Source organism: Ceratotherium simum, chromosome 37 (genome assembly GCF_057802395.1).
Source record: "Ceratotherium simum simum isolate JZ-2026a chromosome 37, ASM5780239v1, whole genome shotgun sequence".
Taxonomy (NCBI): Eukaryota; Metazoa; Chordata; class Mammalia; order Perissodactyla; family Rhinocerotidae; genus Ceratotherium; species Ceratotherium simum.
Window position 1 is genome coordinate 27727316 of NC_141936.1, and position 13871 is coordinate 27741186.

Sequence of the window (13871 nt, forward strand, 5' to 3'; positions counted from 1 at the left end):
GGGAAATTTTTTGAAGGCATTCAAAACATGTAAATGTCACATAAATATATCACACAATATAAATTAACTTCATTGTGTGATTCATCTAAAAAATTCAAATATATTTATATAATATCTTACTAATCCTCATGCCTGTCCAGTGACGTAGTGAGAGGTCATAATTATAAATACTCTGTTCGTGGGCATAGTGAGGCAGCTAGAAGAGCAAAATCACTTTATTATTAAGGTATTATTAGAAATATACATAGATACAGGAAATTAGTGGACAAACCTTACATTTTCCTGGTCATTCTTCATAAAGCTGCCATCAGTTTTATCACCCTCACAGCACCATTGTAAACAGCAACTGCTATCTCAACTTTTCAAGTAGAAAAGTTATGCCACTGAAGAAAATAGAAACTAAGCAAAGACGGCCTAGGTAATAAGAATTTAACCAACACCACAGAGTAAACTTTTACAAGATTCATGCATCCTGAAGTCTTGGTACAATTCAAAAGGGGCATAATTCAAGCCTTATCCTAACAAAATATTTCCAGAATTTCTGTTTACCGACTAAACTAGCACCATCACGCATCAGCTGCCTACACGTGGTTTATAACTCACTCAGCTAGTTGGTTTTGAAGTTAAGTAATTCTAAATTATTTTTTTTAATTTTTGAAATGCACAATAGTCTACATAAAGTCACCTGTAGTGCAAGTGCATTGCAGAATTCAAAGGAAACATGAATCTCTAGTCCAGCACCTTAGTTAGAAGGTTCATAAAGCAGCAAGATTATTTTTGATGAAAAATTATTCCTTTAATTTACTTGGAATTTACAAAATGGCTAACAGATTTCTGAACACGTTACCTTAATTGCAACATAGTCAGCAGGGATTATGGGATGCTCCAATGTTGGAAGAGGTTTCTCATCAACGTTCTCTCCAATCATCACCTTGGTGGCCACATCAATGAAGTCGACCCCCAGTGTTTTGGAAACAAATGGGAAGGATCGAGAAGCTCTCAGGTTACATTCAATCACCTGGAGAGAGCGCAAAATTCGAAAGGAGAGAAAAGATGGTAAGAGCCAAGGACAATAATGTTAATCTTCTCCCTGCCACTTGGTGTCCAGCTGTGATTGACTGGGGACCAGCTCTTGTTTGGCCAGGCTCTCCCTTCTCTCCCCACTGCTTGCACCTTCGCTAACTGGTTTCCTTTCAGTCAGTATCTTTAAACTCTGACTTTCTTCCATCCCCTTGCCACAATTCCATCCCCATGAACTGCTGACAGATTTATTCTAATGCAGAGCTCAGATAATGCCTGCATTGCATGTCCATTGGCCATCAGATTGAAGGTTAGCCCGTGAAGGCCTTCCACCCTCTGCCTCAATACACCTTCTCTTGTATCATTTCTTGGCCCCAATCTTACTTTCCAATTTACCTTCCACTATTTCCATGGAAAAAATGATCTTGCTAAACTGAACTCGTCACAATCTCCCAAAATGTGCTGAATTTTCTCGTAGATGTTCTATCTATGTGCAGCGTCCTTCCCAACTTCCTTTACTTGTCAAAATCCCAGCCATTCTTTAAGATCCAGCTCAAAATGCAAAATCTACCTTGAAGTCTTTCGCGATCCACTCCAAACCAGGCAGAGGACACTCAAATACATGCTCATGCACACACACACACACACACACACACACACACACACATACACACACTGGCAAACATGCTCTGTTCTATGACTCCAATACCATTTTATTTGCACATCCCTTCTATTATAATCTACCATATGTTATACTTATCTACAAATTCATCTTCTTCCCAGTCCTCACTAAATTAAAGATCTTTGCACGCAGACACGGCGCATGCATCTTTGTAGTCACCACGTGACTTTGCATAGTAGGTGCTGAATCAATATTGGTTACTCATTAGTTACATTAAATAGACTAAATTAAGACTAATCTAGTTGATTTAACTTTTTTTTTTTTTTGGTATATGGTATCCAAAAAGCTTTCTTCTCTGGGTCAAGAGTAAAGTAGAACTTCAGTGCACGTAATTTATGACTATTCTACACATTCAGATTACTTTTTGACAGTCACTGTATCCATCTACACTATACTGGAGAAGGCAGACAGTGATCTTTCCAGGGGTCAGAGTGCTTTACAAAGCTGTGCCTGACACACCAGTGCCCCCAGGACCCTGTGCCTTCAGACACAACAGGCATTATATGCTGTGTAACACACCACCCTCATACACGACCAGCCGCCAGTGCCTCAGTGGTTCTATGGTTATGTTCACAGAGAAGATGACCAGAGAGATGCAAACCAACACAACCTAACACAGCAGTGGTGTCCCCTCCATCACCTTGGCATTTCTTACCAAGACATCGTTTCCTCTGACAAGAAACTGGACATTGAATGGGCCAGAGATGGCAAAAGCCTTTGCAATCTTTCGTGTAGCATCCTTCACCTAGGTCAAAAGGACAATGACATAATGCTAAGCAGTACACCTTAGTTAAAAAACAAGGAAAAAAGGTACAGCACCCTAAATTTAGATTTCTCTTTACAGAGAGCTACATCTTCATTAATAATAATAATAGAGCCACTATTAGGCTTCTATTAACAAAATAATATATACTAAATATTCACAAGATAGTAGGGAAAAGAACAAATAATGTTATAGGATTATCTCTCTGCTGCATGCCCCTATCTACCTACAATTATATACTCTGGTTTTACTTTGAGGGCTAAATGGAATTCTCTTGATCCAGTTGCTTCAGCATCAGAAACTGTAGTCTGAACTCTACGTCAATCTGATGACCTACCTGCTGAGGTGCAGGCCCTGAGATTATAAGGTATTGCAAAGAGACCAGAGAGATTTCTTTTATGTTGCTTTTCTGTTGCCCTGGCCTCTACAAGGGTAGATATTATGGTCAGAAGGAAATTGTGTTTCCTTGCTGGGAGGCTCTGCTTGTCACACATAGGAATTCTCGTATCCTATAACCAGAGTCAGAAGTACCCACGCCAAGAGAGGGCACTGACTGCAAGAAGCAAGAGCTCCTCATTCACTACCCTTACCAGAGTGGTTCAGCAACTTAATTGGTTATAAAAGGAAGTAGCGTCCACGACACTTTGAGTGCTGAGAGATTTGGAAAAATCTGGGTTCTTCAGTTCATTTATCCTGCCATAAGAAACTGAAGTGCACTTGAAATCCAAGGATATTGTTCTTTTATGCTGCTGGTATTACAGAGCATCCTGCTACCATCACACTCTAGAACGAAGTAAGACTTTCAGAATCCAGCCCAATGTACAGCCAGACAGGCAGGCCTGCCTAGATGCTGGTGGCAGGATTATTGGAAAGTCTCACTAAAAAAGCCAAGCCTAATATACCTGAAGACTAAAGGAACACCCAAAACAACTTAAGATGAGAGTTTCTAAGAATACACCTAGCAGTGCCTACTGAGTGTGGAGGCAGAGGCATCGTTCTTGGGAGAATCGTTAAAGCAGCGGTTCTAAAAGAGGGGTCAGGGGGCCGGGCCGGTGGCGCAAGCGGTTAAGTGCGCATGTTCCACTGCGGCAGCCCAGGGTTCGCTGGTTCGGATCCCGGGTGCTCACCGATGCATCGCTTGGCAAGCCATGCTGTGGTGGCGTCCCATATAAAGTGGAGGAAGATGGGCACGGATGTTAGCCCACGGCCAGTCTTCCTCAGCAAAAAGAGGAGGATTGGCAGATGTTAGCTCAGGGCCGATCTTGAAAGAAAGAAAGAGAGAGAGAAAGAGAGAAAGAGTGGTCAAAAGAGACATATCAGAAAGCGATGGCGTGAGGTGAGGTTAGGGGTGGACAGTGAAAGCATCGGTTCCAGAAGGTTCCTGCATGACTGCTGTACACCTGTTTCTAACTGAGAGATATGGCTTTACATCCTGCTCACTTGTAAGCGGCTCTCAAACATTGGAATCCTCAGCAGCCATAGTTCTCCAAATGTGGTCCCCAGACCAGCAGCAACAGCATCACCTGGGGACTTGCTAAAAATGCAAATTCTGGGGCCTCACTCAGAAGTACAGAATCAGAAACTGGGGCTGAGTCCAGCCATCTGTGTTTTAATCAGTCCTCTAGGTGGTTATGATGCACACTGAAGCTGGAGAACCAAAGCACTAGTATCCAACCTCATGAGCCCTAAAGGGCAGTGAAGGAAATTATCTTTAAAATACCCAGCCTAATCAGAGCAAGGAAGTGCCCCTCATAACCAAATCGACCTGGGGCATGTCCTACACTGCTATCTAGTTAAAATAAATGTTTTAATCTTTGCTTTTTCCCCTTCCACTTTTATTTATAAATGATGACCTTTTCAATGGCTCCTTGGCTGATGGTTTGCGTGGGCAGCATCAAAGTAGCATCTCCCGAGTGGACGCCTGCGTCTTCCACGTGTTCAGAGATGGCATGGGAGATAACCTGGCCAAAAGAAGATTTTAGAAAGATTGTCAGGGGAAAGATTCAATGACAATTCAATTCTAACGTGTGCCTCGAGCACTGAGAGGTTCCTTTGCTAAGTCCCTGTTGAGTGTCCTTTGCAGTCCCTAACTGCACACATAGACTTAGTAAGCTTCCCTGTGCAGGGACAGGCTGCCTATAGAGGCAGTTAGAGTGGCTGAGAGCTTACCTCCCTCTTCCATTGATCAAAATGGGTAGAAATAATAGGAAAAGAGGACAAGTAAACCAACTCATATCGACTTTTAAGAACAGATAGGAAACTAAAGCGTTTGGGAGGCACTGGGAGTCTCTTTATCTTTTCCTTCAGGGTTAAGTTTTAGACACTGGAAAAGAAATGAACATGTGAGAGGTGAATATCTAGCTAGAAAAATGTCATAACTTAGTGGACCAGAAAGAAGACTTGAGATCTAAAGATCAAGAGATCTTTAAACCAAAATTTGAGAGAAGAGGGAAGCAAGAGGAAAATATTCTTGTCTTCTTTTAGAGGTAAGAAAACTAGGGTAAGAAAAATATAAGAATAAATAACCCATGTACTTGTGATTACTATGTGGCCAAGTTAGGATTCTGAACCTTATTGTCGGATTCCAAAGTTTATGATCTCAAACACTATAACCTGAATGTTAATAACGTGTGTGTCTTTAGGAAATGATAAAGTTGAGAATGGGGGAGAATAATTGGGTGAGTGTAAAAGACTTAAATAAATTCCAGAGGAGATTTCCTTATCAGATTTGTAGAGGACTTAAAGCAGAGTGACATCTGAGTCTCAGTCCTCCTGCTGTCACTTACGAGCTCTGTGACCTGGGCAGGGTACTTTATCTGCTTAGCCTTGGTTTCTGATAAGATGGGAATAACAATGCCATCTGTCTCGTAGAATGTTTGGAAAGATAAAGGAGAAGACACATATAGTGTCTGGCATGATATTTAGCACATAGAAAGCACTCAAGTTTTTTTATAGTGTCTAGAAATGAGGAGGCAATGGTCCCACTGACCTCTGAAAAAATCATAATATATCTGAAGTGCTACGTCCATTTCTGAGGGTGACTATTTAAAAATTATGTGAATAACCTGGAACATTTCCAAAAGGTGATGGTTGATGTCTGAGAGAAGCTTAGGCAAGAGCATGTCCTAGCAACCCGGGGCCAGCTCAGGCCGGCAGACCAGCACAACTCTCCCAGGACACAGTGGGAAAACACGGGGGCATCTCTGGGCCTGTCTTACTTGCTCTGCTGACACGTTGGTCTGGTCACATTCTTCTTATCTTATATCTCAGTCTCAAATACTTAACATATTGAAAAGGGGAAGGGAAGCCAACTTTCATTCCAGAGAAGAAATATATGAGATGTCCAAAAAAAAAACCTCCAAAAAACAAAATATAAATATATATACCTATAATATTACAACAGAAAACAGATGACCACATTCCAGGGATGCTGTGAAAAAAACTCTCATCCTTGGGGGTGAGGGGTTGAAATAAATTATTTCTAAGGGTGTTTCAATTCAAGGTTATATGATTCTGTGGTAAGAAGTCATCATTACTATATATTAATATATTTTGTAAACAATCCTACTTTAAACTGTTTATCTGGAAGACAAAAAAAGAAAGAAAAAAGATTTAACATCTTCAATAGTGTTCTGAAGTATCTGCAAAGTAGAAGATGAAGGAAAACTTTTTACTTTTTCTTAAAGCAAATAAAATGACATAGACTCACTAAAACATAACTTCATATATTTCAAGATAAACACAAATGCCTTATTAGCACAGCTAGCAAACTAAAGGAAAGCGATCTTCACATTTTCATTTCTCCCTGGAGTTGGAGGCAATCATTGTATTCGTAATATAAGATGTGATATGGTAAGCCAATTTTATCTTATTATCCTTATCCACCCTACTCTGTTTAGTTTCGCCTTTATTAACCTGACAAAAAAGGGGAGGGTGGAAAATGAAGAGAGAAGAAAAACTAGGGATTCAATTAGGAACTTCAGAAAGAAAAGTATTGGATGTTTTTATAATATCCATTGAAACATAAAAGGAAGCTCACAGACAAAAGAAAATGAGAGAGAAAATCTATTCAAAAAGAACGATGAGTACAGGATGATAATTAATTGTGAATATCATCAAAGAGAAATTCTAACAGTATGAAACACAAGAAATATGACACCCATGACACATCAACCGAATTGTCCGTGAATTTGAAAATTTCTTTGAACAGCTTGTCCACTATTATTAGAAACCTGTTTTGTAGAAATCATGAACTGTAATCTGCGTTATGTTTCAAAATCGCCAAGAAAGAATTTTTTGCGGGGAAGGCAGAGATCGGGGGACGGGGATAAAACACTTACTCTTCCGTCCTTGCCGACGGCGTCCATTTCTACTTCCCGGGCCCCCTCGATAAATTTCGTCAGCACCACTGGGTGTTCCTGCCACCAAGGAAAACAGAAGGACAGAAACCTTAGCTGAAATTGCATGTACAGTATCAAGGAAATCATGTGCCTATAAATACCAGGGCAATACTTGCAAAAAACTTAATGCTAAACGTACTACACAAACTTATTAGCCAATTTGTTTTGTAAGAACAAGGTCCTTCTCTGCTTACGGTGAGGCAGAAGGTCTTACTCCAATTTCTAGTCTTCAGTGAACACGAGTTTAGAAATTTCAATTATAGACTTCTAGGTGAGTTGGAGTAAAGAGGGGTCTCAAGAGGGGGTGGAATGTGGGTTCCTTCTCTGTTTTCAAAATCATGAATCCTTTCTATCTAGAAATATATATTATTATTGGTTTCGGTTCTTTCTCTCTTCTTACACGTATCTTTTCCAAGCACTGCAGTTTCCTAAATCAGTTCTCCACAGGAGAATGGGGAAAAAACGTACAAGGAGAGTAGCACTCTGTTTCAGTCTTATTAGGCAAAAGACAGAATCCTTTCCCTGGAATTGACATGCCTTAAACCACATGGAGGACGACATTTGCAACTGCAAAATCAAACATTTTTCTTTATGAATCTTAAAACGCCCTCAGCTGTTTCAGACCCCTTGTCATTCTTGAGGTGTTTCCCATACTCAGTTCCTCCATGACAGTGTCGTGATTCCCCCCACAACTGAGCACTAGTTGTGTTTTCCAGACGAAACGAAGAGCTTGAGTGAGGAGCTCCGGGTGTAGGTATCTCCTCTCCTCTGTGGCCTGGGCACCAGCAAGCTGCACCACGTGCTGTTGTCTTACAGACCCTGCCTTCACCTGTCCGCATGCCTCTCCTGACCCTGCCTTCCCCTGTCCGCGTGCCTCTCCTGACCCTGCCTTCACCCGTCCGCGTGCCTCTCCTGACCCTGCCTTCACCTGTCCGCGTGCCTCTCCTGACCCTGCCTTCACCTGTCCGCGTGCCTCTCCTGACCCTGCCTTCACCTCTCCGCGTGCCTCTCCTGAGCCTGCCTTCACCTCTCCGCGTGCCTCTCCTGACACTGCCTTCCCCTGTCCGCGTGCCTCTCCTGACCCTGCCTTCCCCTGTCCGCATGCCTCTCCTGACCCTGCCTTCACCTGTCTGCATGCCTCTCCTCCTGGTAAGCACTCCACCTCGCCTTCTCAGCTTCATCTTTCCAGTCTCAACTCATCCTTCAAGGCCTAGCTCCAACCCACCCCCTCCCTGAAGCCTTCTCTGAACATCCTTGTCCTCTGAACACAAACCCCTTCTGGCCACTGTCATGGATTCATCATCTTCTATGTATGTGTCAAGCTTAATATATCTTATCTCCTTTAACAGAACACTTTAAATAGAATGGAATTTTGCAGAAAATTCAAAATAACCAATGTTTTATGCTATAAGTAAGCTTCTCTCTTCTTAATATTTATTATTAAATAAGGCAAATTTCCACACTTCCTTTTCATCAAAAGCCTAATACACTAATACACAATACACAACTGTAATGATAATGGTATAACCTCAAAAAAGACCAAGCTTCTCAGCTGTCTTGGTCAGCTTCTCCAGCCCCACCTGAGTGATTTATTGAGGGAGCTAGAACAGCAGGAGGAGGCAGCAGGAAAGAGCTATTAAGTTTGTGGTCTCAGTGGAGACTGGATTCAGCCTTACCCCACCAGGAGCTCTGGAGCGTGAACTGCAGCACAGGGTAGGTCCCATCTTGAGGAAAGGTTTGTCCAGGGTTTGGAGGGTGGTGTGAGTTGAAGGCCCCTGCCTCCTGTTTGACGAGTCTCCCTTTGGAGGCTCCACTACGTTTTCCCGCTTCTTTCTCAGGTTCCTTCACGGTTCTTTCTTCTCTGTTTAGCCCTTAAATGCCAATATTCCTCTCATTTCTGTCTTAACTGTTCCTTTTCCTCTGCGCTCTCTCCTCAGTGACCGTTTCCAATCTCAAAGCTTCAGTTAAAATGATATGCTCTGTACTTCCAAATCTACACTTGCATCTCGATCTCTAGCCGCGATCCTGACACTCAATTCCGAATCTATATCACCCTCTGCTTTCAAAGCATTCCCGCTTAGACTCGTCACAGGTACCTCATATGGAAAAGGTCAAACATTAACTATATTATTTCACCCTCTGAAATTTCTCCTTCTCCAGTGTTTTCTATTTCAATAAATGGCACCACCATCTATCCAGTCGTCCAAGGCAGATACTCAGGAGTCACATCTTATCCTCTTTCACCCTCTACCCCCATCCATTCACTATTCCCTTCAGTGCATAGCCTCAATATTTCTAGAATGCATGCACTTCTCTCCATCTTTACTATCATTTCTCTGACCCAGGGCATTGTCATCTCTACCCTGAGCTACAGCAACAGCTCCCTACCCTCTTTCCGTGAATTTAGTCTTGCCCCAGAATTCACTCTCTCTACTACAGCAGAGTGATCCTTTTAAAATAGAAAATATGACGAAAATCCAAACTCATTATAACGATGGACAAGGTCCTCTCTATCTGCTTCCTGTCTAGCCTGTCTACTTCTCCATCGTCATTATAATCAACACTCCCCACCATGTTTGGTATCCTAGCATATGCCGGATGCTTTATCAGTTTCTAGAAACTCTAGAGCACTTTCTAGTGCTCTCTCTCATGTGGAGGCCTTTACACATGCTGGTCTTTCTTTCTACTCACACACACGATGTGAACTTTTCATCCAATTAACTCTGAATCAACCATTTTAAATCAATTTAAGAGGCCCTTCTTAAGTGACTGGACCCTGGACCCCAATACTTTTTGTGTGTGTGTGTGTGTGTGAGGAAGATTGGCCCTGAGCTAACATCTGTGCTGATCTCCCTCTATTTTGTATGTGGGTCACCACCACAGCATGGCTTGGTGAGTGGTGTAGATGCATGCCTGGGATCCAAACCCACAAATCCTATGCTGCTGAAGTGGAGTGTACCAAACTTAACCACTATGCCACCTGGTCAGCCCTGAACCCCAATACTTTTATACTCTCCCTCAGCATCCTGTATTTTCTCTATTGCAATGCTCATCATACATATTTAATTGTAATTATTTGATGTCTGACGTCCCTGGCAGAGAGAGTCCTCTGTGAGAGCAGAGACTACATCTATCTCTTCATGAGTGTAACCCTGACACTGAGAACAATGTCATTATACAGCAGGTGCCAAATATGAATAAATATATAAATGGATGAATGATTTATGGGGCTGGTGTCATTCAAGATTCATGGAATTGAGTATCCCAGATTCTCCTATAATTTGATGAGCAGACGTGAACCAGAAAATAATCAATCAGAACATCTCTACTATAAAGCTTTGGGTCTGTATGGGTTCTAGCCATACGCCAGCAGACAAAAATATCTTCAAAGATATTCTACCAAGGGGGCTGGCCCAGTGGCGTAGTGGTTAAGTTCACGCACTCTGCTTTGGCGGCCTGGGGTTCAGATCCCAGGCGCTCACCGACGCACTGCTCGTCAAGCCATGCTGTGGCAGGCGTTCCAGATATAAGGAAGATGGGCATGGATGTTAGCCCAGGGCCAATCTTCCTCAGCAAAAAGAGGAGGATTGGCAATGGATGTTAGCCCTGGGCTGATCTTCCTCACCAAAATATATACATATATTCTACCAAGTAGAGGCCCTGTGAGATCCAGGGTTCCAGGCAGAAAAGAGGACACCTGGCTCATCATTCACATGAGACCAGCTGGGTCTAGCTGCTGGTTTCTCAAAGGGGAGAGTGGCAGGAGCCCTGGCAGGAAATAAGATAGAGAGGGCAGTCAGCGTCCCACTCCACAGCACGGTAACGAAAACTGGCCCATTGGCGAGTTCCCTCCTCAGTTATCTGACTTCCACACCAAAGTGAATTCAAAAATCCACTTGGTGTTCTTTTTTTCAGACTCTTTGCCTCTTCTCCCTCTTTATCCTTATCCACTCTCTTCACTGACCAAATTTCTTTGGGGAGAAACTACCACACAGAAGGGAGGTCCCAGCTTCACGTGGGCAGGAATAATCCACGCTCTTTATTCCTCTTTGAAATGCCTCTGATTTCACTCCTCAACTCCCTCTAAATTCCACTTACCTAACATCAAGCTCTTCTCTCTCTCTCTCTTTTTTTAAGCCCAACTAGCTTTTGAAAGCTTTTAAAAGGAAAACATTACTTTCATCCTTTACAGTACATGGGCTGCAGATCAATAACCCCACCGGGGAAATCTTAAATGGATCACACTGAGGTAACGCCAAAGAAGGAAGTAAAAGCTGGGGGCAGTGGAGAGAGGCGGCTGAGTCACCACAAAATTATAAACATTTTTATTAACCGACAAATGGAATGTGCCAAAACGGAAAAAAATCAATAGGTCAGCGAGGGGATTTACTATTAAAGTTACAGGGTTGACTGAGGCGGTCTCTCCAGGTGCAAGAATTAGAAATCAGGAAAGCCTTCCCTGGTTCACGATGAGCATGGGTGGTCAGCCCTCGAGGCTGGGAATCCCACGGATAAATTGGCCAGCATCTAACTCATAAACAGACAAGGATGCTCCCCCAGCCTTGCTCCTGGGATCTAAAATCACATCAGTCTCTGTTGTGCTGATCGAATACGCACTTGTCTCCCTCTTCTTCCACTAACCCTGAGGATCTAAATATAATTAAATGCATTTGAGTTTTCTCAGTCCCATATGTAGGAGACTAGTGGGTAGAAGACAAAAGGAAAACCGTCCTAACAACGTGTGAAAAGAAAAACAACATATGAAATAAGGCAGCAATTAACAGAAGAGGTGAAAGTCACCAGGAGGAAATCGGATGCTACCTGAGAGACTCTAGTGGCTTCCTCTAGGAATTTCTTCATCTCATCCTCAGAGAATACCACATTCATGGCAGATCCACTGGGAAGGGAGGGGGTAAAAATAAAAGGTCAGTTTCTCTTACCACTTCAGAAATAAAGCATGTCAGACTTGATTACCTCTCAGAACAGTTCCAAGCAACCTCTAGTTCTAGTCTGGGCCAAGTAAGAAGGTGCCTTTTTCTAAATTTAGACTTGACTCCATTTAATCAACAGGACAATCAAGCAGACCAATACATTGCCTGAGTTGGGGATGAGGTACAGGGTGAGACCTGTGATATTGCCCAAAGAGAACCTCGGTAGCTCCAGAGATGGCACGTCAAGAAGGTTTGTCCTTCCTGGTTTACTGTGTAAACTCGACTGGTTCCAGGTAATTCTTAAACCTTGACAGGATGGATCCCAGGAGCTGCTTTCCTTAACCCTGTTTCTTCAGAGTTCCTTACCAACAGCTGGTCTTAACCCGTGGGCTCCCTGTCAAAGCAGCTCCTTCTGCTGCCTTAACCAGGTTACAAAAGAATCCATTGTTTTTTAGTAACGTGTGCAAATATAATGTACGGTATCTGAAATGTATTCAACTGTGTCCGCCTTTCTAAATACTAGAGAAAGAATGCTATCTGAAGTCAATTTACTCTGAATTTTGAGATTTTCAAAGTGGAATGGGAGGGGAGAAAGAAAGAGCTGGAAGGAATAAGCTAAGGGGAAGAAATAAGAAAAATATTACTTTCCACTTCCTATTAAAAAGTAGTATTTTCTTTGCCTTTTCTACTCTATTACAAATTTCTGCATAAAGAGCTTTCAATTTCTTCATCTATTTCATACAGAAAGGCTAAGGCAATAATGTGGATAAGTCACAGTATAGGAAACTGGAACACAGATACAGATAGATCGCAGAGATGAGAAAAGAAAAGGAACAGTCGAAGCTGCTTTCTGCAATCATCCCTTAAATGTCTGTGTGTTGTTTAAATTAACTCACATCAATACCCCAAAGAAGTATGCAGTATCATCAGACTGTGGTTTACACAAAATGTCATTCAAATAAAAAGGAAAGTTTTTCACCTCATTTGAAATTTTTCATTCTTTTAAAGGATCCCATCTCGAATTCCATTTACACTTTCAAATTGTGCACAGCAAGTTGTGTTTCTCTTATTATCCCCTGTTCAGTGAAGGAGTTCCTTACATGGGGTAACTTCTGAAGAGAGTAAGTAATAATTCACAACTTCTCCTCTGATGATAGAACTTAGTTTCAAAGTTTAATATAAAAAATCCTCACTGTCCACGTCCCTTACCATTATTACTCATCGATTAAAAAATGTGATCTCAAAAACTCAAACAAAGCCACCATCAGAACGAGCGGAACAGCAGTCGCAGATGAGCTATCACTTCTGGGTAATTAGAGAACAGATGCTGGTGAAAGGTATCCCACGGTTGCTTTGTTTTGTTTTTGTTTTTTGGTTTTTTTAATTATCCTCTTCTCCAACATAAAACTATCCTCCCTCACTTTGGCCAGGAGATGCCTTAAGCCACGTTTCTAATATGCAGGACTGCAATCTCTTCATCCTGAAGGAAGAGTGTTAAACTGAGGGACCGTGCACAGGTCCGCGATCCGGCAGTGTTGGTTTGGGGATCTTGATGGATTTACAAATTACTACACATCAAAGCCTAGTGCTATTAGCATGAAGCATGCAGTTCTCTCTCTCCTGATTTGTAAGTCACTGTTCTGGAAAACAACATATTACCTCAAAACATAGGAAGGTCTCAACAAGCAGGGGTAGCCCACAGACTTCGCAAATTCCAATGCCTCATTCTAATTAATAGAAATGACAAAAAAAAGTATGAATAGTTTAAAAGATTCAATAAAAACGTGGAACGGTATCATTAGAACAAGTGGTAACCCAACTCCTTTTATTCTTTCTCTCAAAAGACACCATTAAAATGTAAATTGGACATCGAAATACATAAAATGCCTAGTTTCTAATTCTAAATATCAAATCTAGTTCAAAAATAGTTTGAATTTCTTTTCATTGTCTGAATCTTAACGAGAATACTATCAGTTAATAACCAGTGTTTAACTGCAATCATGGAAATACAGCAACTTTAAAGTAAATTCACTAAGTGTAGTGCATTCTATCGGCCCTGTAGTTAACATCTGCAG

The 13871-nt window shown here is 41.9% G+C and overlaps 1 protein-coding gene across 2 annotated transcripts in view; it reads right to left on the reverse strand.

Annotated features, from left to right (window-relative positions):
• CPS1 (carbamoyl-phosphate synthase 1) overlaps positions 1-13871 on the reverse strand; it is a 129556-nt gene that overhangs the window by 15613 nt on the left and 100072 nt on the right. For both annotated transcript variants that reach the window (XM_004427511.3, XM_087424881.1), the window contains 6 exons: positions 13456-13523; positions 11687-11762; positions 6806-6883; positions 4319-4426; positions 2358-2447; positions 848-1018 (listed from right to left, as the gene is read on the reverse strand). In XM_004427511.3, the coding sequence (XP_004427568.1) occupies positions 848-1018; positions 2358-2447; positions 4319-4426; positions 6806-6883; positions 11687-11762; positions 13456-13523 (591 nt within the window). The remainder of the gene's footprint in view (positions 1-847; positions 1019-2357; positions 2448-4318; positions 4427-6805; positions 6884-11686; positions 11763-13455; positions 13524-13871) is intronic.